Source organism: Crinia signifera, chromosome 7 (genome assembly GCF_055691185.1).
Source record: "Crinia signifera chromosome 7, ASM5569118v1, whole genome shotgun sequence".
In the NCBI taxonomy this organism is placed as follows: domain Eukaryota; kingdom Metazoa; phylum Chordata; class Amphibia; order Anura; family Myobatrachidae; genus Crinia; species Crinia signifera.
The window spans coordinates 18772383-18797498 of NC_139223.1; the positions used below are offsets into that span (position 1 = coordinate 18772383).

Here is a 25116-nt window from a genome sequence, read left to right on the forward strand (position 1 = left end):
TGAGGAGTCACTGGTACATGATGCAGGCAGGTCCGGCCAGAGCCTCATGTATATACTGCCACAGTCCCATAGGGAAGAGTGGGAAGGTGAGCTGGTCCCCCTGAGGAGTCACTGGTACATGATGCAGGCAGGGCCGGCCCAAACCTCATTTATATAGTGCCACAGTCCCATAGGGAAGAGTGGGAAGGTGACCTGGTTCTCCCTGAGGAGTCACTGGTACATGTTGCGGGCAGGGCCGGCCCGAGCCTCATTTATATACTGCCACAGTCCCATAGGGAAGAGTTGGAAGGTGAGCTGGTTCCCCTGAGGAATCACTGGTACATGTTGTGGGCAGGGCCGGCCCGAGCCTCATTTATATAGTGCCACAGTCCCATAGGGAAGAGTGGGAAGGTGAGCTGGTCCCCCTGAGGAGTCACTGGTACATGATGCAGGCAGGGCCGGCCCAAACCTCACTTATATAGTGCCACAGTCCCATATGGAAGAGTGGGAAGGTGAGCTAGTTCCCCCTGAGGAGTCACTGGTACATGATGGAGGCAGGTCCGGCCCGAGCCTCATGTATATACTGCCACAGTCCCATAGGGAAGAGTGGGAAGGTGAGCTGCTTCCCCCTGAGGAGTCACTGGTACATGATGCAGGCAGGGCCGGCCCAATCCTCATTTATATAGTGCCACAGTCCCATAGGGAAGAGTGGGAAGGTGAGCTGGTCCCCCTGAGGAGTCACTGGTACATGATGCAGGCAGGGCCGGCCCAAACCTCATTTATTTAGTGCCACAGTCCCATAGGGAAGAGTGGGAAGGTGAGCTGGTTCTCCCTGAGGAGTCACTGGTACATGATGCAAGCAGGGTGGGCCTGAGCCTCATTTACATAGTGCCACAGTCCCATAGGGAAGAGTGGGAAGGTGAGCTGGTCCCCCTGAGGAGTCACTGGTACATGATGCGGGCAGGGCCGGCCCAAACTTTATTTATATAGTGCCACAGTCCCATAGGGAAGAGTGGGAAGGTGAGCTGGTTCCCCCTGAGGAGTCACTGGTACATGATGCAGGCAGGGCCGGCCCAAACCTCATTTATATAGTGCCACCGTCCCATAGGGAAGAGAGGGAAGGTGAGCTGGTCCCCCTGAGGAGTCACTGGTACATGATGCAGGCAGGGCCGGCCCAAACCTCATTTATATAGTGCCACAGTCCCATAGTGAAGAGTGGGAAGGTGACCTGGTTCTCCCTGAGGAGTCACTGGTACATGTTGCGGGCAGGGCCGGCCCAAACCTCATTTATATAGTGGCACAGTCCCATAGGGAAGAGTTGGAAGGTGAGCTGGTTCTCCCTGAGGAGTCACTGGTACATGATGCAGGCAGGGCCGGCCCGTGCCTCATTTATATAGTGCCACAGTCCCATAGGGAAGAGTGGGAAGGTGAGCTGCTTCCCCTGAGGAGTCACTGGTACATGATGCAGGCAGGGCCGGCCCAAACCTCATTTATATAGTGCCACAGTCCCATAGGGAAGAGTGGGAAGGTGACCTGGTTCTCCCTGAGGAGTCACTGGTACATGTTGCGGGCAGGGCCGGCCCAAACCTCATTTATATAGTGGCACAGTCCCATAGGGAAGAGTTGGAAGGTGAGCTGGTTCTCCCTGAGGAGTCACTGGTACATGATGCAGGCAGGGCCGGCCCGTGCCTCATTTATATAGTGCCACAGTCCCATAGGGAAGAGTGGGAAGGTGAGCTGGTCCCCCTGAGGAGTCACTGGTACATGATGCAGGCAGGGCCGGCCCAAACCTCATTTATATAGTGCCACAGTCCCATAGGGAAGAGTGGGAAGGTGAGCTGGTTCTCCCTGAGGAGTCACTGGTACATGATGCAGGCAGGGCCGGCCCAAACCTCATTTATATAGTGCCACATTCCCATAGGGAAGAGTGGAAAGGTGAGCTGGTCCCCCTGAGGAGTCACTGGTACATGATGCAGGCAGGTCCGGCCCGAGCCTCATGTATATAGTGCATCTGAAAATGCGGTAACAACTCAGATAACGGGGATTTAAATGTGTTTTCGGTTAAGTACATCCTGACCTAGAGTCTAAAACTATTAGGGGTAAATTTACGAAGATAAATTCGTAAAAAAAAAATTGTATTTTCATAGGAAAATATGAATCTTTTTTTGCGTATTTGTATTTTTGCCATTTACTATGCCAAAAGTAAGATTTTTTGTATTCGTATTGATGGGACATTCGTATTTGTATCTACAAATACAAATGAATACACCATCGATAGAATAGGACAGAAGTCACCATTCAAAAGAATGGTGGTTCCTGATTTACTAAGCGGCTGTATTGAAAATACGTCCGCTAATTGGTGTGAAACGGACGCAAATGGCCGGGCAAATACGCCAGGAAAAGACACTTTATTTTCCTGGCGTATTTGGCAGAAGCCTGCATGGATCAGTCAGATCCGTGCAGGCTTCAGTGTAAAAAAAATAGAAAAATAAATACATAAAAAAACAGCGTGGGGTCCCCCCCACAGCCGTAACCAGCACCAGACTGAAAGAGCCGGGGCCGGTAATAAAAAATCAGGGGAAAAAATGCGTAGAGCTCCACTGACTTTTTACAACCAGCCCCAGACTCCAGGGCCGGGTCTGGTTCCCAAAATACGGGGGACAAAATGAATAGGGGTCCCCTGTATTTTAAAAACCAGGCCCAACCAGCCAGCAGGGTAATATCACAGCCGGGGGACACTTATTATGATCCGTGCAGACTGCCTGTACGAATTCGTATATACGGCCACTAGGGTTACAAAGCAGTCGTATCTGCTGGGGACCACATGTCGTAGGCACGTGATCCCCACAAGTGATGTCTAAATGCTCTCAATGTAATGTGTATAATGTCTCAATGGAATGTATATAATGTCTCCCCCCCCCCCCTTCATCCCCGCTTGATGCTGCACTGTAATTCCACAAAAAATTCCTAGTGTGCGCAAGCATACATGGCCAATAAAGTTGATTCTGATTCTCATTCTACTTTGTAAATTATCCTCCGGAAGACGAATTTGCATATGGCTGAAACAGCTGTATGCAGTCGTAGTCATTCGTATTAAGAATACAAAATATCATATTCTTAGTAAATTTCCCCCTTAGTGTTCTCTCTGTGCTCTAAGAATTCACCTGCCTGTGAGATGCCCCTGATACATATATGTAATGCCTGTGAGAGGACCATGATACATATATGTAATACCTGTGAGAGGACCATGATATATACATGTAATACCTGTGAGAGGCCCCTGATACATATATGTAATACCTGTGAGAGGCCCCTGATACATATATGTAATACCTGTGAGAGGACCATGATACATACATGTAATACCTGTGCAAGGCCCCTGATACATACATGTAATACCTGTGAGAGGCCCCTGATACATATATGTAATACCTGTGAGAGGCCCATGATACATATATGTAATACCTGTGAAAGGCCCATGATACATACATGTAATACCTGTGAGAGGCCCATGATACATATATGTAATACCTGTGAGAGGCCCCTAAAACATATATGTAATACCTGTGAGAGGACCATGATACATACATGTAATACCTGTGAGAGGCCCCTGATACATACATGTAATACCTGTGAGAGGCCCCTGATACATATATGTAATACCTGTGAGAGGGCCATGATACATGTATGTAATACCTGTGAGAGGCCCATGATACATACATGTAATACCTGTGAGAGGCCCATGATACATACATGTAATACCTGTGAGAGGCCCATGACACATACATGTAATACCGGTGAGAGGACCATGATACATATATGTAATAGCTGTTGGAGGCCCCTGATACATATATGTAATAGCGTGGCAGTACAGGAGTACAGGATGGTGGCCCTTAGTCAGTGTCTCCTCCTACTGGGTGGGAGTTCGGGTGCATGAGAGCAGGAGGCTGGGCTATGAGGCATGATAGGGGCATGTGGGCAAAACAGCGTCAGCGACTCCTCAGTGGTGGAAGTTACGGTTCAGGAGAGCAGGAAGCTGGGTAGTGATAGGGGTGTGTGAGTATACGGGGGACTAAAGAGGGGCTTAAGCTGGCCATACATCAGAAAGATCGATCTTAAGATCGATTGCGCTCATGATTGTGTACAATTTCCCTTGAAATCCCCGGCAGTCCTTGGTGGTTTTTGGACACACAATCTACACACAATCGATCATACAATCAATCATACAATCCATCTACTGCATGATTGTGTACACAAGATGTGCACACAATCTGCATACAATCCATCTTACAATCAGTCATACAATCCATCTGCTGATTGATTGTATGATTATGTACATAAGATGTGCACACAATCTGCATACAATCCATCTTACAATCAGTTGAGATTGTATGATTGGGTACAATATCTTTCTGATCTATGGCCACCTTTAGGGGTGCCGTGAATCAAGGGAGGGGCGCGCGGGGTGCCGTGAATCAAGGGAGGGGGGCGCAGGTGTTGGCGAATCGCGGGAGAGGGCGGGGGTCCGCAAAGCGTGGGAGGGGGCGTGAATTGCGCGAGGGGGGGGTTTGCGAATCGCGGGAGGGGGCTGCGCGGGGGGTCCGTGAATTGCGGGAGGGGGGGGGGCACGGGGCGCGATGAATCACCTAGTTGGTTATATATTCTTGTAGAAGGATGGTAGGATGTTGCTGTCATTCAGAATGCATTTGCATAAACAGTAATAGTAGCAGTAAAAGGTCTGACTTAAAACACCTACAGTAAAACAGAAAAGGTGTTATATATTATACAAAGAATTGGTTGATGATGTGTAGGTTGATGTGCACATAGTTCATAGTTGTCACTGGAAAAAAATTGCTATAAGAAAAAATCAAAACAGAAAGTTCAACACATGTAAATGTTGACATAAGTGTGGCACTTCATCGGTGTCCATGTCGACACATGAGAATGAATATGAAAACATTCAAAAAAAGACAAATAAATCTTCAAAAACTCATGTCAACCTTTTTCATTGTCGACCATAGCCGTGCCAGTGTTTTGCATGTGCCATTTAATCCTGGGGTTGCCGTGAATCGCGCGCGGGGGTGGGGGGGAGGGAGGAGGTGAGTGGTGTCCGCGAATCACGTAAGGATGGGTCGTGGGTGGATGCCGTGAATTGCGGGAGGGGGGGTCGCGGGGGGGGGGTGTGGGTGCCGCGAATCGTGGGAGGGGGGGTTGCAGTGAATCGCGGGAGGGTGGGTCGAGGGGGCGGGGGGTTGCCGCAATGACAGGAGGGGGGGTCAGGGGTGGGGAATCGCGGTAGGGGGGGTCGTGGGGGGCACCGTGAACCGCGGGAGGGGGGGACCGGGTGGTTGGCGCGAATCATGGGAGGGGGTAGCGTGGTGCCGCGAATCGCAGGAGGGGGAGGGGGTGTCACAGGGTGGGGCCGCGAATCACGGGAGTCACCGGGGGTGCCGCGAATTGCGGGGGTGTGCTGCAAATCACGGGAGGGGGGTCGCGGGGGGTGCCCCGAATCGCCACAAGAAAAAATCAACACAGAAAGGTCAACACATGTAAATGTTGACATAAGTGTGGCACTTCATTGGTGTCCATGTCGACACATGAGAATGAATATGAAAACATTGTGAAAAAAAAAAGTGAAAAATAAATCTTGTCAACCTTTTTCATTGTCGACCATAGCCATGTCAGTGTTTTGCATGTGCCATTTAATCGTGGGGATGCCGTGAATGGGGGGGGGGGGGAGAGGGAGGTGCATACCTCCCAACATGACCCTCTCCAGGAGGGACACATTGCTCTGTTTCTGGACTTTCTTCTTAATTTATGGATTACCATCACCTGTGCTTAAACACCTTTCTTATCAATTACCCTGTTTAAAACATGTGATGACAATCATAAATTAAGATGGAAGTCCACAAACAGAGCATTCTGTCCCCCCTTGAGATGGTCATGTTGGGAGGTATGGCGGTGTGGGGCGCTCACCTGATGTGTCTGGTGAGTAGCTGTGTCTTTGCTGTGTAACATGGAGAGGCAGAGGGTGTCTGGCGCTGTCTGTGGGCTCACTGGGCTGGTTCTCTGTCATGTGAGTCAGTCATGTGAGTCAGAGGCTCCACCCAGCGTTATAGCTCCAGAAACACTTTGAGTGACAGATGTAGCCAAATATATAAGAGATGTAATACCTGTGAGAGGACCATGCTACATACAGATGGGTCTTTTCCCATCTTTGCAGGGGATGGCGCTGGCGTCGCCAGCCGCCATCCCCCGCCAGCGCCATGGCGATCGTGAGAAGGGGACGCGCGCGCACGAGCGGCGCGCGCGTCCCCTTCCGACGGCGCTTCCATTCGTTCCCCCGGGTCCCCGCCGGCTTGCCGGCGGTAACCCGGGGTCCCCGCCGCCTGCCCGCACCCCCCCTAACCCTGTCCGTCTCCCTGAGGCGGAGACGGACAGGGTTTCCGTCGCGCTAGCGACGGAGACTGAGACGCGCGTGCGCGTGAGACGCACGCGCGTCTCAGTCTCCTCGCTGGCGAGGCTGCTGGCGGGTCGCCAGCGTGTACGTTCTGGCGACCCGCCAGCAAGGATGAAAACCAGCACATACTGTATATGTAATACCTGTGAGAGGCCCATGATACATATATGTAATACTTGTGAGAGGCCCATGATACATATATGTAATACCTGTGAGAGGCCCATGCTACATATATGTAATACCTGTGAGAGGCCCATGCTACATATATGTAATACCTGTGAGAGGCCCATGCTACATATATGTAATACCTGTGAGAGGCCCATGATACATATATGTAATACCTGTGAGAAGCCCATGATACATATATGTAATACCTGTGAGAGGCCCCTGATACATATATGTAATACCTGTGAGAGGCCCATGATACATATATGTAATACCTGTGAGAGGCCCATGATACATATATGTAATACCTGTGAGAGGCCCATGATACATATATGTAATACCTGTGAGAGGCCCATGATACATATATGTAATACCTGTGAGAGGCCCATGATACATATATGTAATACCTGTGAGAGGCCCATTATACATATATGTAATACATGTGAGAGGCCAAAGATACATATATGTATTACCTGTGAGAGGCCCATGATACATATATGTAATACCTGTGAGAGGCCCATGCTACATATATGTAATACCTGTGAGAGGCCCATGATACATATATGTAATACATATTAGAGGCCCCTGATACATATATGTAATACCTGTGAGAGGCCCCTTATACATATATGTAATACCGGTGGGAGGCCCATGATACATATATGTAATACCTGTGAAAGGCCCCTGATACATATATGTAATACAGGTGGGAGGCCTCTGATACATATATGTAATACCGGTGGGAGGCCCATGATACATATATGTAATACATATGAGAGGCCCATGATACATATATGTAATAAATGTGAGAGGCCCCTGATACATATATGTAATACCTGTGAGAGGCCCATGATACATACATGTAATACATATGAGAGGCCCATGATACATATATGTAATAACTGTGAGAGGCCCCTGATACATATATGTAATACCTGTGAGAGGCCCCTTATACATATATGTAATACCGGTGGGAGGCCCATGATACATATATGTAATACCTGTGAAAGGCCCCTGATACATATATGTAATACAGGTGAGAGGCCCCTGATACATATATGTAATACCGGTGGGAGGCCCATGATACATATATGTAATACATATGAGAGGCCCATGATACATTTATGTAAAAACTGTGAGAGGCCCCTGATACATATATGTAATACCTGTGAGAGGCCCATGATACATATATGTAATAACTGTGAGAGGCCCCTGATACATATATGTAATACCTGTGAGAGGCCCCTTATACATATATGTAATACCGGTGGGAGGCCCATGATGCATATATGTAATACCTGTGAAAGGCCCCTGATACATATATGTAATACCGGTGGAAGGCCTCTGATACATATATGTAATACCGGTGGGAGGCCCATGATACATATATGTAATACATATGAGAGGCCCATGATACATATATGTAATACCCGTGAGAGGCCCCTTATACATATATGTAATACCGGTGGGAGGCCCATGATACATATATGTAATACCTGTGAGAGGCCCATGATACATACATGTAATACATATGAGAGGCCCATGATACATATATGTAATAACTGTGAGAGGCCCCTGATACATATATGTAATACCTGTGAGAGGCCCCTTATACATATATGTAATACCGGTGGGAGGCCCATGATACATATATGTAATACCTGTGAAAGGCCCCTGATACATATATGTAATACAGGTGAGAGGCCCCTGATACATATATGTAATACCGGTGGGAGGCCCATGATACATATATGTAATACATATGAGAGGCCCATGATACATTTATGTAATAACTGTGAGAGGCCCATGATACATTTATGTAATAACTGTGAGAGGCCCCTGATACATATATGTAATACCTGTGAGAGGCCCCTGATACATATATGTAATACCTGTGAGAGGCCCCTGATACATATATGTAATACCTGTAAGAGGCCCATGATACATATATGTAATACATGTGAGAGGCCCATGATACATATATGTAATACATGTGAGAGGCCCATGATACATATATGTAATACCTGTGAGAGGCCCATGATACATATATGTAATACCTGTGAGAGGCCCATGCTACATATATGTAATACCTGTGAGAGGCCCATGATACATATATGTAATACCTGTGAGAGGCCCCTGATACATATATGTAATACCTGTGAGAGGCCCCTGATACATATATGTAATACATATGAGAGGCCCATGATACATATATGTAATACCTGTGAGAGGCCCCTGATACATATATGTAATACCTGTGAGAGGCCCCTTATACATATATGTAATACCGGTGGGAGGCCCATGATACATATATGTAATACCTGTGAAAGGCCCCTGATACATATATGTAATACCGGTGGGAGGCCCCTGATACATATATGTAATACCGGTGGGAGGCCCATGATACATATATGTAATACATATGAGAGGCCCATGATACATATATGTAATAACTGTGAGAGGCCCCTGATACATATATGTAATACCTGTGAGAGGCCCCTTATACATATATGTAATACCGGTGGGAGGCCCAAGATACATATATGTAATACCTGTGAAAGGCCCCTGATACATATATGTAATACCGGTGAGAGGCCCCTGATACATATATGTAATACCGGTGGGAGGCCCATGATACATATATGTAATACATATGAGAGGCCCATGATACATATATGTAATAACTGTGAGAGGCCCCTGATACATATATGTAATACCTGTGAGAGGCCCCTTATACATATATGTAATACCGGTGGGAGGCCCATGATACATATATGTAATACCGGTGAGAGGCCCCTGATACATATATGTAATACCGGTGGGAGGCCCATGATACATATATGTAATACATATGAGAGGCCCATGATACATATATGTAATAAATGTGAGAGGCCCCTGATACATATATGTAATACCTGTGAGAGGCCCGTGATACATATATGTAATACCTGTGAGAGGCCCATGATACATATATGTAATACCTGTGAGAGGCCCATGCTACATATATGTAATACAGGTGAGAGGCCCCTGATACATATATGTAATACATATGAGAGGCCCATGATACATATATGTAATAACTGTGAGAGGCCCATGATACATATATGTAATACATATGAGAGGCCCATGATACATATATGTAATACCTGTGAGAGGCCCCTGATACATATATGTAATACCTGTGAAAGGCCAGTGATACATATATGTAATACAGGTGAGAGGCCCCTGATACATATATGTAATACCTGTGAAAGGCCCCTGATACATATATGTAATACAGGTGAGAGGCCCCTGATGCATATATGTAATACCTGTGAAAGGCCCCTGATACATATATGTAATACCGGTGAGAGGCCCCTGATACATATATGTAATACCGGTGGGAGGCCCATGATACATATATGTAATACATATGAGAGGCCCATGATACATATATGTAATAAATGTGAGAGGCCCCTGATACATATATGTAATACCTGTGAGAGGCCAGTGATACATATATGTAATACCTGTGAGAGGCCCATGATACATATATGTAATACCTGTGAGAGGCCCATGCTACATATATGTAATACCTGTGAGAGGCCCCTGATACATATATGTAATACCTGTGAGAGGCCCATGATACATATATGTAATACATATGAGAGGCCCATGATATATATATGTAATACCTGTGAGAGGCCCCTGATATATATATGTAATACCTGTGAGAGGCCCCTTATACATATATGTAATACCTGTGAGAGGCCCCTGATACATATATGTAATACCGGTGGGAGGCCCATGATACATACATGTAATACATATGAGAGGCCCATGATACATATATGTAGTACCGGTGGGAGGCCCATGATACATATATGTAATAACTGTGAGAGGCCCCTGATACATATATGTAATACCTGTGAGAGGCCCATGATACATATATGTAATAACTGTGAGAGGCCCCTGATACATATATGTAATTCCTGTGAGTGTGATTTATGTTTCTAGCGAATGTAAGAGCGCCATTCTACTCTCCGTGTTGGTTAGGTAATTCCACGTTACGGCTGCCCACCTGTGTCAGTTTGGCTTATCTGAGCGCAGGCTGGAGCAGGGTGCCATGACACCTTGGGCAAAAGGGATGTGGCCAATGTTCCCTCTAATTTTACGAAGGCTGTGCAACTTTGGAAGGAAATTAAAATTTGTGTGCGTCCCTTACACATATAACTGGAAAACGACATTCAGCATTTGTGTCAACTTTACATTAAAATGACATTAAACATTCAAAACATTTAAACATTAAAACACAGCACACAATGTAGTTAATGAGTGAAACACACATTAATTGAATCCACAACTAGAAAAGGAACCACTGCTGCTTTGTGCGCTCTGTTGTAATGTCTGTGCGCGCGCTTGGCAGGTTGTGTGCGCGCGCACATGCGCACAGTTTAGAGGGAACACTGGATGTGGCTTCAAGAGAATGTCAATGATTGCAAAATCACAACCCATTTTTACTGTTGTGGGGGCATGGCCAGCACTGTGTGAGCTTCTGGCCATGCCCTCAGCCCCTTTGTCTCCCTGCACAAGCGCACAGCGTCTTTTCCCTGCTTCTTTTCTCAGCAGTGCAGCAACTGACAGGGGGGTCTCTCAACTGACCCTCCCATCGCGGGATACTGCCGGCCCTGTCCCACAAAAATAGGGAACATTTGCAGGTATGCAAAAGGGGGTGTCTGATCTCTATAAGGTAGTCCTATTTCCCTTGACCGACATTCAAGTTAAAATCAATCTGTGGGTGGGATGGAGCGATGCTAAAACTGAAGCCAAACCCCTGAATGTGCCATTTCCCGGGACCTTCGATGTGGCGGGCATTGCCATCTGTACCTGCATTACCCTATAGAAGCCTATGAGCTGCGTTCCATCTCTATCCCTGAGAGGGGCCCAATGTATCCCTACCAGCAACACGTTCCGACTGCTGCGATCCTTAGCACTCTCTGTACTGTCCACAAAGCCACGCCACCCGTTACATGCTGGCCACGATAAGGGGAGGGAGCCACAGATTAGGGGATTGCCGACACTACTGACTCTCTGCAATGATCTTAGCTGGAAACGGGACCATCTCACCTACACGTCCTAATGATCTGACTTTTGTTCTTTCATCCACAGTGTATAGAGCAGCTGCACCAGAGAGGACGCAGGAACGGGAGTCACTAGGAGCCTCCAATGTGGGGGATGATGGAGATACACGTACAAAGCCAGCAGGGAAGGGACAGGGGGCAGGTGGAAATACAAGTACAACGCCAGCAGAGAATAGAGAGGGGGCAGGTGTACAACAGGCTGGGCTAAGTGTCAAAGAAAGAAGACTAGTGTATGAAAGCATGAACAAGAGGTAACGTAGATGCAGTGTCACAGTGCAGAGCGCAGATGTCGGCTACAGGTAACCTCAAAGCTTTTACCGGATAAATCATCACAGCCATGTGTCAGCACCATGCCGACAGCCTTCCCTTACCACCTGCACGTCTCCAGAAGGATATAAATACATTACAAACTGTACAATGAAAGACAACATATAGATGAGGCAGGGAATGGAAAGGTGGCATTGCCTCACATCATAATCAGAGGCTGTTTCTGGTTGCAGTACCTCTTTGTGGCCAGAGGTGCTGCTGTTCTCTAGTCTCATGTGGCCCATTTATCAATGATTGCATTTACAAAACATTTTACAATGCGATCTGGGCAGAATATTATCATCCAGGATCGCAATGTAAAATGTGATCCTAACGGCGGGATGTACAGATGGAGCCCCTCTTGTCTTTGCCTGGTGCCCGCCAGGCCGTCCCCTATGGTGAGCGCCGGCAGAGAGGGACTCCATTAAACTGGGACATGCGTGTGTCTCTCACGCATGTGCATCCCAGTCTCTCAGTGGCTGGGCAGCGGGTCTCTGCCTGTCTCTTCTTCACGGAGATGGGTAGGGTTGGGGGGGGGGGGGGCGGCGTTGGGGACCGGCTCTGGCGGTGGACAGTAGTGGGTAGCTCCCTGGCGGGGGCTGGCAATAGTTTCGCCAGCCCCCGCAAAGATGGAGAAGCATGATCATCTGTATCATCCCCTGCTCACAGGGACAGGGCTACGAAAGGCACGGTTAGCGCTGACCCCCCGCCAAACCCGATGACCTCACTGCCCTGGTGGCAGTATGATCAAGAGCCTATAGGCTACAATGGGCTATTGCCATCTCAGAATGGCGGTAGCCCAGGGATGCGAGGCTGGCGGTGCTGCAGGTGGGATCGCAGCAGGGATTGGAGATTCATGCTGCGGTCCCTCCTACATACATTCGGGGGACACTTAATATTTGCGGCTAACCCTCCAAAAACATGCCAGCGGCAGATCTACCACTCATACGTACAGCTTCTCGTGGGCTGCACTGATTGGCCTTTGTCTGTGTTATAGGCAGTCGGTCCTCAGCCTCAGCGCTAGTTATAGTAGCACCGTGTCTAGTCCTAGGGCCCGATTCAGATTCAATTGCTGGACTGCGATTTTGCAGCATGAACGATTATCGCACAATCGCACACATGTGTGCTGTACGCATTGCAGGCTAGCCTTCGCTCGCTGGTCGCAGGGTGATTGACACCCTGCAGGCATCTGGGGGCGTGCCATTAGGAGGGAGGCCCGTGGCGACATTAGCAGCCTGCTTCTGCTCACGGCCTTCACAGCGGGGGAAATAATTAGATGCACAGGGAGGGGAGGGCGTGCGCATTCAGCAGGGCGGCGGCTATCTGCTTGTTGGGTGCTGAACACTTGCAGCCCAGCAGGCAGGTTTGAATTGGGCCCCTATTTTTTTATATGTATTAAAATACATCGCCGCCCTTCGCTCCCCCCCCCCCCCCCGCCGCGATGCCACCGTATATGTACTAACATATGCGGCTGGCATCGCGGTGCGGTGACGGAGGCCCCCCGCGATACCTGGAATGTGGTGTGCGTCACCTCCCTGCATCCCTCACGCAGCATCACGCCGGGGACAGCTAAGCAAGCTGTCCCCGGCGCCTCCTCCTCCCCCCTGCATCCGGAAGGACGTCCGGCTGCGTCACTAGGAGGAGGAGAGGTTTACCTACAGGGTCCAGGAGGACCCTTCAGGAAGGTAAGCCAGAGGGGGGGTCGGCGAGGCGGCGGGTTTGCGGCGGTGGCGGGCGGCGAAAAGAAGCCCATAGGCTTCTATAGGTTTTTACCACATTTTCCATTTGATCTCTGAAACTTGGCAGCCTGCCAGAGGCTCTGTTTAACTGTGCGCGTACCGCTCTAGCTCTGTCTGACTGTGCGCTTGCCACTGTAGCTGTGTCAGCTAGCGCCGGGCAGCAGCAGCAGCGAGCTGCCCAGGCCCTGACAGGTCACTGTGGCACTTGTAGTTCCACAATGAAATAGGCAGCCCTGCGCACCGCTGACAATGGAGGCATGTAAAAGTTGACACCCCGGGCACACCGCTGACGTGCTGGGGCTTCTAAACTGCACACCCCGGCACACCGCTATCAAAGGGGGAGTCCCCCATGCAGACGCTAAATTTACACGCAAAAGCGTCTGAAACCCGGACTACCTGCAAGCCGCTAAGAAAGGGGGGAGTCAGGATTCAGACGATAAAGCGTCTGAAACCCGACTACCTGCTAGCCGCTACGAAGGGGTCGTGTCCCCCATGCAGACGCTAAAATTTAGACGCTTTAGCGTCTGAAACCCGGACTACCTGCTAGCCACTAAGGGTTTCTGGATTTAGGCGCTAAAGCATCTGAAACCCGACTCCCTGCTAGACGATAAGAAGCCGGGGTTTCTGGACTTAGACGCTAATGCGTCTGAAACCCGACTACCTGCTAAGGTGGCGGGGCATCTAAATTGAGATGCTAAAGTGCCTGAATTTAGTTGGGTCTAGGGCAGGGCTGGGCAACACCGGCCCTCCAGATGTTGATGAACTACACATCCCAACATGCCTTGCATCAGTTTCAGCATGGCCACATAGCAAAACTAATGCAAAGCATCCTGGGATGTGTAGTTCATTAACATCTGGAGGGCCGGTGTTGCCCAGCCCTGGTCTCGCCACGCTTCGGGTTGGTGTGGATAGTGGTGCTGTTTCAGGAACACATTCACACCTGCACACTCATACACCTGAGACAGTAATGACGACATTTTTGGCAACTGTTAACTGTTTTTTAGTTAAAATTTAACTTGTGAGAACTGAGGATATAAATGATTCAAAGAACATGTAGGTAATCAACGTAAAGAACAGTCCAATATTAAGTAAAAAGTCATGATTGGTGAGTGTAACAGGAAGGAGCTTGTGCGTTGTCACCGCCACCACTTGCAGAGGAGTCGGCCGGCTCGGCGCTGTCATCATCCTTCTCGATCAGGGGGAGCAGAGTCAGAGCATGAAGGATGCGTTTGAAGGGGTCCTGGGCACCTAAACTCTGCCTCCACACGGTCCCCCTTTAGCGCTTAATGCGTCACTTGCAGCTGCCCCACAGGCGCTCTATGTTTTGGGTGTGCACCCCAGTGTTCGGGTCAACGAAATTATATTTATAGTTGACCTTGCCATGCAGGTAACCGGCCTGCTCGAGCTGCTGGGTGTTGTACGCCCTCCAACAGTCCGTGTAGACGGTGGTGCCCGGCTCAACATGGGCCTCAATGGCAGCCATCAGGGTGGCCGCATCCGGCCGCTCCACCGCAGTTATGAAGCACTGCCCGGTCTCCCTGGAGATGCCCCCGAACACCCACTGCTGGGGCAGGAGCCGTCCCACCTTACTCTTCCTCTTCACATAGAGGCTCTCGTCCACCTCCACGACGTGACCCGGGCCTCCGATCCGCTGCTGAGGCTGCGCCAGCAGGTCCACCGTGCAGGCCTCCCTCATGAGATTGTTATACTGGACGGCAGTTTTTTGGGAGATGTTGAGCTGCCGGTCACAAAACTTGATGCTGGTCAGCTCTTCTGCCCAGCAATACAGGAATTGGATCAGGGTCACGAAGCTGAGGTGAGACCCCCGGAACCACTGCGCGGACCTCACGCTCACCTTCTTGCGGCAGCTGCGAATGCGCTCTTTGACGCTGAGCGGCAGGAAGTGGCGGGCCTGCAGGAAAGCCACTGCCTCCTCTTCCGTCTGCGGCAGACTAAACAGCGTCAGACGCTCCATCGCCATAGTCAGGTTCGCCACTGCCATTATGCACCTCCAACTCTCACACAGGGCTACTACTGACTGACTACGCTAGCTGCGTAGCGCTCTGACTGACTACGTTACGCTGTCCGTGCGGGGCTAAGCAACAGACTGTGCGCACGAAGTGCCGGGAGTGTGAATTCAGATGCTAAAAGCGTCTAAAAGCGCCTAAAATGTTAGCGTCTACATTGGGGACACCCCCTTTGGTAGCGGTGTGCCGGGGTGTGTGGTTTAGAAGCCCCGTTTGTGTCCTGTTTACACGGTACATTTAATTACATTACAGCTAGAGTGGCACGCGCAGCGCTACGTTACATTACATTACAGCTAGAGCGGCACGCAAGCCTCTGGCATGCTGCCAAGTTTCAGAGACAGAGTGTGCGCACGGTGGCGCCGTGAAACTACACAAGTACCGGGCCTAGAGCTGGAAATGCTCAAGGGCCTGTTATGAGAGGAGGAGGTGAGACGTGTAGATCCCATACACTATACGCCCCAGTGTCTCCCTAATTTTAGTACAAAAATTCCATAAATGTGTAAAATAGGGTTCCAGTTCCGGTATGTGAAGCAGCATCCCGGTGTGGTTCCGCATCACACGGGCGGAAAATACTTTAATGAGGTTGATTTTCAGCCCCCCCCCCCCAGCCCAGTGTCACGCTACCCGACACCCCCCTACTGATACACACGGCGGTGTATACAGCGATACATTGCTCCACTGGAGAGGACAGCACCAGGGCCTTAAACAGCAGCCGCGCCTGCATACAAGATGGAGCCAGACTCCCCTGCAGTCACGGACCTCACTGAAACAGGGGTGAGTCCAGTACACTTACCCAGCACTCACCACCACTCATGATTCACCTCTCCCGCAACGTCTATAGCCTCTCCCTCCACCCAGGGGCGAATTTATGGGTCAGGCCGCCCCTAGGCACAACATTTTTGTGTGTCCCCCCCTATTTTAATGAAATCATATATGTATATACATTGTTATTTATAAATTTCATAAAAATGTAACTGTAGCCCACCTTAATATTTTTTTTAAGCACTCTGGACTACTCACTGTACGGAGGACCAGGAGGATGGGAGGCACTTATTAGTACAGTGATTAGCACAGTGTCTCCGTCAGTCTCTCTCTGGACTGCTCACTGCACGGAGGATCCGGAGGGAGGCACTTATTAGTACAGTGATTAGGACAGTGTCTCCGTCAGTCTCTCTCCGGCTCACACACTGTGACTGACTGAGTGCAGGGAGGATCTGCGCGCCGCTCAGCTCAGCTGCTGTATGCTGTGTGTGTGTAGAGTAGCCAATGGGCGTGAGTCGGCAGTAGTGAGCCTGAGCCATTTCTGGACGTGCAGGGGTACGAGGTACAAGCGGTAAAATCAGTGATAGCGGTGATGTAATGTGCATGGCAGAGTGGGTGGGCAGTGGCGGGTGAAGAGCGGCGCTGCCGCCGACATATGATAATTCATGTCTGCGACGCTCATCACTCGCAGCTGCCCACCTGCTGTGCCATGCTAATATTTAACAGAATGTCAGACTGCCTGCCGCCCTTAATTGGTGCCGCCCTGAGGCCGGTGCCTCACGGGCCTAGGCACAAATCCGGCCATGCCTCCACCCCCTGTTACTTAAGGGGACACAATAGTAGCCATAAGAGGCTATTGAGGATAGAAGGCTGACTACAGCCATGGCTGACAATAGAAAGCTGACTAAAGATATTTTTTCCGTTTTTAAAGTAGGTAGATTTCTAAGTAACTTACATAATTTAAGTCTGGAGTTAGCCTGAAACAACTGGACATAAACTGACAACCAACTTGGTATCTTGGAATGCGATGGTTTGCATACTTTAATCATAACTGCAGCATTATACCGGCGTTACACCAAAGTGACACAGAAGGACAGAAAACAACAGCAACTCAGAAAACCAAAGGACATTCTGTATTTCATCATCCACTGTTTGATGTATTGTTTTTGCTTATTGAGGCTCAATAAAATAAAATAAAATATATTTTGAAAAAAAAAAGAAAACCAAAGAGGACTGCTGTGAGTGAGCCCACTTCATCCTCGCAACATACTACTCCTGGCTGCTTAATCTGGATATTCATCCGTGATATCACCATTTCTACATCTGCAAACAACTTTTACTATCACTGTTAATGCTTGTATTTGCACTGTAAGTTTTGAAAATGCCAAGCTGTACCTCTAATGCCTCCACCTCTCCTGCTCTTCCATTGATAGTAGGTGTCCCCCAACACTTTCTTCTTGGTCTTCTTCTCTATCTCTATACGTCCTCTCTGGGTGAGCTTATTTGCTCACTCGACTTCCACTCTTACCTCTATGCCAGGGTTGCCGACCCTCCCGGAATTACCGGGAGTATCCCGAAAATCGGGTCCCCCTCCCGGCCCCCCGGAAGGGTGGGCAACCCTCCCGGAATCAGGGGGACCCACACTGAGCCCCCCGATCGCGGGATTTAAATGCCGCAATCCGCGGGTCTCAGAGGAGGGGGTGGAGCTAAAACGACACACTCGTGTCATTTTAGCCCCGCCCCCTCCATGGAGATCAGTAATTTAGAATATTTCCCGTAATGGGGGCGGGGCTTAATGACGTCACGGTCAAGCCCCGCCCCCGAACGGGTAATGAAAGTGTGGTGCCCCAAAGCCCCATGCGGCACGTGAGGGGTTAACTTTCCCCAGGGATTCGCGCCTCAGGGCTGACTGACAGGCAGGGGAGCTTGGGGATTGGCGAGGAGGAGGAGACTGAAGGGAGGAAGCGGAGAGAAGAGGAACTCACGTGGGTGGACAGAGGAGCAGCGTGACGGCCCAGAGAGTGAAGACGCGTGGGGTACAGCGGAGAGGACCGGGCGGCAGTCAGGACGAGGACCAGAGAAGACACCCGCCGGGCGCAGAAGCGCTGACGTCACCGCCCGACTGCAGAGACCCCGGCGCGGACCGCGTGAAGAGTGAGGCGACGCAGCGTGGAGAAGACCCAGAGGCGAGTCATCCAGCCGTCGCCCGAGACCAGGGGAGCCAGCGGAGCCACGGAGTGGGGCAACGCTGCGCCTGCAGTGCCCCCACTAGTGCGCCCCAGCGAAGACAGCCCACAGCAGCGGAGACGCCAGCGGGGAGGAGAGCCGAGCGCGACGGGCAGGAGCCCGCAGCTGTATCCTGACGCCAGGTACCCCCCTCTAGGCCAGCCCGAAAGCAGCCAGCCCCCGCGTGGTCACCCCAGCAGCTGTTCAGACCCCCGTGCTGCCACCCCTCACAGACCGGCCCAGGGTACCAGGCCTCAGCGTCCCGCTGCCCCGCTACAGTAGCGTGACCCCAGCGCTGCCACCCACCAACGGACACCCCAGCAGCTAAACCCAGTCCAACCCCAGTGCTCCTCGCCTGCATAGAAGGGGAAACTGACACTAGGGCATCCCCCACCTTCCACCCGGGACCTAGTGGAAATATTGAGAGAGGTCTCAAGGGACTCAGATCCTCTCCGGGGAGTCCCAACTCCCATGCTTTGAATTGCACTTTCCCCAGCATTAACTTTCAGTCCACTTGGCCATTAGTGAGGCAACAGTGCCATCTTGTGGCCGCCTTCGGAAATTGCTAGCTAGCAAAGAAGGGGATATCTTCTCAGGACGCACCATAAGCCTTGTTTTCCGGAACTTTCTGGGACATCGATATACCGCTAGGAGTCCAACTCAAGGGCGGATAGACTGACATATGTTACAAGTCACGCTATTGCAGGTGACCCCCAGGGAACCGTGTTGATATGCAAATTTTGTCAGTGTTATGTGATTTGATAAATGTTTACTGTTATATTAATGTAACCCTCCTTTATAGGAATGTAGATTACTCTAATGTCTGACTGTGCCTCCACCCCAAGCTTAGGTTACTCCCAACTGAGTTGTTGGGAGTTTGGGTGACAAAGATAGGGTACGGGTGAGCTTGGGGAATCACCCTATGGCTTAACGCTTAACTCAATATGTTTAATACTCTATTCACAGTATAATAATAATAGTACATAGAAATATAGTTAAATGCACCAGAGTTTTATTGAACTGCCACTGGACAACTGGTGATCTCAATGACTGCTCCTTTAAGAATAAAAAGTTATGCAACCTTAACTAAGGGGACTATACGCAATACAACATATTACCATACATATACCATATACAAAATAATTATACAAGGGTCAACAATAAGGTCATACCTTCCTTTCCCAAATAATTGAAACAAACAAGTATTATTGCGCAATAATGTATATATTACTTAGTGTACGCTAGTTGTTGAGTTGACAGGAGAAAAAAAAAATAATAATAATAATAAGCGCTTCGATAGGGTGTGTGTGTTTTCAGCTCCCAATGGGACAAAGTGTTTGCAGTTCCTGTACTGCCACCATTCCTACCTGAGTACTTTAAGGTAAAGGGGCTGATGACCAAAGCAAAAAGGTATAAATGGTTGCTTTATGAAGTTATTTGTAATCCACACGACATATGATGACCGGGATATCCTGGGTATCCTATTAGCAGCTCCAACCTGACCAGCTATTCTCTTTTCCCTACAGAGACTGTACTTTCCTGAGTAGATGATGAGTGAGGGAACAATTCACCGTTGTATCCGGGGGCATACACTGGTCCATTATATGGTCATATCACTGTCTGTTAAATGGGGAAACAATTGGTAACAGTCTATCACACCCTATGTTGAATGTGGTTCTTTTATAAAACACTGCAAGCTTCTCCTGGTGCCAGGATACTAAAAGACCATATGGTATAACCACTAGAATATCCTTGATAATACAGTCGGCTGAGAAATTATGATATCTACACTCTGGGTTTACAGTTGCAGATCTTGCTTTTATAAATGTTCCTGAAGTTCACGTATAATAAGGGGTTCAGCCTTCACTTAATCTTTCTGACTATCCAGTGTTAAACCTGCAGTATCCTTTGAGACTTTATCCTCTATTTTATTATGACTTTAGCTCAGTCTCTATAGCAGCAGTACTTTCATTGAAGAAGAAGACTACCTTCTGCCGTATACATAGCTATAAGGTTTGCAATAAGTTTATATATAGATGTATCCTTCTGACTGCAGTGTAACATTGAACTGCTGCCTTGACCAATAAATCATCTCCTTATCAGCTAGGGTTTTCCTCTGCACTTTGCTGGCAAACTTTCAATGGCTGCACCCGCTCCTTATTCTATAGGGGGTTCTGTAGGCAGCACCACCGTCACTCCTTGTGTGTGTATTTCTATCACTATGGACTCAATCCATCTAAAGTCCGCCTCCACATCACACTCTGTCACGGCCAGGGACCACCTCTGTATCTGCCCCTCTGTCACAGTCTCTCTAAGTTGCCACTTCCTTTATGGGGTGGACAAGTAATGGCGCCGCCTTCACTAATGACGCTGGCTGTATCTCCTGCGCAGCTCAGCTATGACGCCATTATGTGGGGATTCCCCTCAGCCGGGTCAGATGCTCTGTTCACTTCCAGATAAGACGCTGCCTGTCAGCTTCAAGTCCCCGCAGAGTCACCGCTCACACCCGGACCATTGGGTAAGCGATCCTTCCTCTCACAGCAACGCTCTCCCTCCTATATCTGCTGCGTTGCTCTGCATTTTATGCCTGTCATACTTTGCATTGTTCCTTTAATAACTCTTATGTACAGACACAATCATTAAGTGCTCCAGTCAATAACTGCTTCTTTGTATAACACTGGGATGCTACCTGTATATAAATATACTTCCTCCTTTGTATAAGAAGTCTGTCATTGAACTCATCAAACTCACAAGGGCTAGCTTTGGAGTCTTTATGTTTTCCAGCACCCTCAGTCTGTTCCTTTACCTCCTTGTAATCCCCTCCAGTCACTCCCTGCTGTCTTATTTACATAGATAGTGTCACTAGCTGGACTTGTACTCTGTCACAGAATGGGTGATCTGCAGTCCCACATAGGCCCTCTCCCCCAGCTGCTAGCTGTCACCTGAACTGCTTCTCTGTGTCTGCTGTGGGAATGGGGGCAGGCTTCCTGCTGTGATCAGTGTCACTTCCTCTCCTGTCCAGGTAATACTGATGGGACTCAATCCATTTACCAGCACCTACTATTTGGGGGAATTCTGGAGCCGATGGTGTGGGCTCCAGCCTTGCTGACAGTTACCTCAGACTCTCCCCTCAGGGAAACTGGCTGCTCTGTTTCCAAGGGGATACAAAGCTTTATTAGTCCCAGCTGTATGAACACTACAGTATACAACATTCTGGGCTGTTACATCCTCTTATTCTCAGCCTTCTCCTTTCCATGAGCCCTTCCATATATGAATGAATCCATAAACATATACCATAGCATTAACAGAGAATACAGGCAATAAGCATTGTATTATATTACAAAAACCGTAAAGATATATAAAATTACATAAAACCGATAAAGTCAGCTAGTACACAGGTGATGCTATACATAACGCTATATATATTTCTATATACTTGGTAACCAAGGGTTACATACTCCCCCTGGTGCATTGACACCATTTTTAACCCTCTGTAGGTGTCAAGGCACCATCTACATTGTTCACTATAATACAATCTCACTAACATTCACATATTAACACTTCATGTAAACCCATTTGAAAGCCACCTCAACTCAATCATTTGTACTGTTGGCCAAAAAGGAACAGCTTGGATAACTAAGCTCTCTAAACTACCCATGCTGAAGTTCTCTTGTGTGTTTAATTCCAAATCTTTTCCTGGAGCATCCTCTCTAAATTGCTTTTTCTGAGCTGAACCAAATTGTTTTTCTACATTTGTGTTATGGCAATACTCCACAACTTGACCTTGAATAGGAGTTTTAGAATGCTGTGTCAAGACAAGATTAGGATGTATCTCACGATGATCATCACTCTGTTTTTTCTCTAGCAAAACTTTTGAATGGGTCAAGTCTTGCCACTTATTTGTATTCACAATTTCTCCTCCAACCTCTTGTCTTCTTGGCTGATGACATATACAGGTTCCTTGTTGGCTTGGAGCAAATCGACTCCCCTTCACTGGTACACCTCCAGGGCCTGTCACATTGGCTGCACGTGCTCCCTTTCTTCCATCCACCACACTAAACTCTACTTTTTCTCCCTCCCCGACACTTGAAAGGAGTTTCAAGGGATTGTTTTTTTTTATAGACGTCCAATGGACAAACACATCTCTTTGGTTATCATGTCTTTTAATAAATCCATAGCCTTTTTTGACATGGAACCAGACTACAGTTCCAGATATTTTAGAGGCTGTATAATTAGTGTTTTCCAAATCAACACTATCTTCTGTTACTTCTTTCTGTAGTGTACCAACCACCTCTTCTGTTTGCAAAGAAATATCTTTAGTATCATTTGCTTCAGGACTGGGTTTTATAGAGCAGGCAAGGATCTTGTTCTCAGATTCCAGCTGTATTAGACGTTCTTTCATTTCAGAAAGACTTATCTGATCCTGCTGTTTAGATAATTCAGCAGCTTTCAAGAGTTCAGAAGCCTCAATAATTTTAGATTTGAGTGAATGAATTCGTTCTTCCTGTTGAATAGACTTCTGTGCACTCTGGTCGAGCTCTGGTAGTTTTTCTTTACGCCACCGAAGCAAGTTGTCAAATTCTCTGGTTACCACAGCAAGCTCCTCTTGCAATTCCTGGTTCTGTTTTTCTAACTGGAAAACTAACATCGAGTCTTCCTTAGCTTTATTTTGTAAGTCATAGTGATTCCTCTTCCTTGACACTTCTTCCTGTAACATAGCTGTAAGCCATCAGATATGATTGAAACGTCTATCGGCTATGTATTCCATTATGTCCGCCAGATGTCTTACTTCACGAGGCCTATCCCTCAACATTTGTTCATGCTCACTTTGCTCTGTAAATATTTGTTCCATAATGTTCAGCCTTTCTGTTCCATTGCCACTATATCCCTTTCAGCTATATTCACTTCTGGATTATGCCATTCCTCTTTTCTTTTCGGTTCCTTCCAATCATCTTGGCTGTCCATTCTGATACTCAAACTGGATATATTGCTTTTAGCCTTTTCATCTTTCTTCCCACTGTCCATACTATTCTCTTTCCTTTTCAATACATTGGTTACTTCTGCTAGCATCTTCTCATCATTACTGTTCCCATCATCCAGTAATATAACAGGGGATGTGGATTCCGCCATTTCTTCAATTAGACTATCCTTACTTCCATCTTTCTGAAGTTCAGATAATAGTTGTTTACTCTTTGTCTTTTTTCTTCTCTTTTTCATCACTATTGCATCATCTCCAAATACTTTCTTGTCTTTACATTCTTGAATTCCTAACATTAAATCCCCCATTTCACCTGACATGTCCACTTCTTCACTCATTCACAGGATTATCGTTCTGGGTTCCAACTCCCCCGACTGCTACAGCAAGAGCATTAAGGACAATCTCTTCTTTGTTCTTTTGCTTCTTTCCAATATCTGTATATTTTTAGTAATGTGATGTACTTTCTCAACAATGACTAATGCTACCAGCATCTGTGCGGTAACAGGCTCTGAGTGTCTCGTAATCTCGGCAGTGCCTCCATAATGTAACCCTCCTTTATAGGAATGTAGATTACTCTAATGTCTGACTGTGCCTCCACCCCAAGCTTAGGTTACTCCCAACTGAGTTGTTGGGAGTTTGGGTGACAAAGATAGGGTACGGGTGAGCTTGGGGAATCACCCTATGGCTTAACGCTTAACTCAATATGTTTAATACTCTATTCACAGTATAATAATAATAGTACATAGAAATATAGTTAAATGCACCAGAGTTTTATTGAACTGCCACTGGACAACTGGTGATCTCAATGACTGCTCCTTTAAGAATAAAAAGTTATGCAACCTTAACTAAGGGGACTATACGCAATACAACATATTACCATACATATACCATATACAAAATAATTATACAAGGGTCAACAATAAGGTCATACCTTCCTTTCCCAAATAATTTAAACAAACAAGTATTATTGCGCAATAATGTATATATTACTTAGTGTACGCTAGTTGTTGAGTTGACAGGAGAAAAAAATAATAATAATAATAATAAGCGCTTCGATAGGGTGTGTGTGTTTTCAGCTCCCAATGGGACAAAGTGTTTGCAGTTCCTGTACTGCCACCATTCCTACCTGAGTACTTTAAGGTAAAGGGGCTGATGACCAAAGCAAAAAGGTATAAATGGTTGCTTTATGAAGTTATTTGTAATCCACACGACATATGATGACCGGGATATCCTGGGTATCCTATTAGCAGCTCCAACCTGACCAGCTATTCTCTTTTCCCTACAGAGGCTGTACTTTCCTGAGTAGATGATGAGTGAGGGAACAATTCACCGTTGTATCCGGGGGCATACACTG

At 47.9% G+C, this 25116-nt stretch overlaps 1 protein-coding gene across 1 annotated transcript in view; it reads left to right on the forward strand.

Annotated features, from left to right (window-relative positions):
- The window catches only part of LOC146019891 (uncharacterized), a 123083-nt gene extending 104829 nt beyond the window's left edge, over positions 1-18254 (forward strand). The window contains exon 10 of the mRNA XM_083152526.1: positions 11753-18254. Coding sequence (XP_083008652.1) covers positions 11753-11979 — 227 coding nt within the window. The 3' untranslated portion in view covers positions 11980-18254. The remainder of the gene's footprint in view (positions 1-11752) is intronic.
- The last annotated feature ends 6862 nt before the right edge of the window (positions 18255-25116 follow it).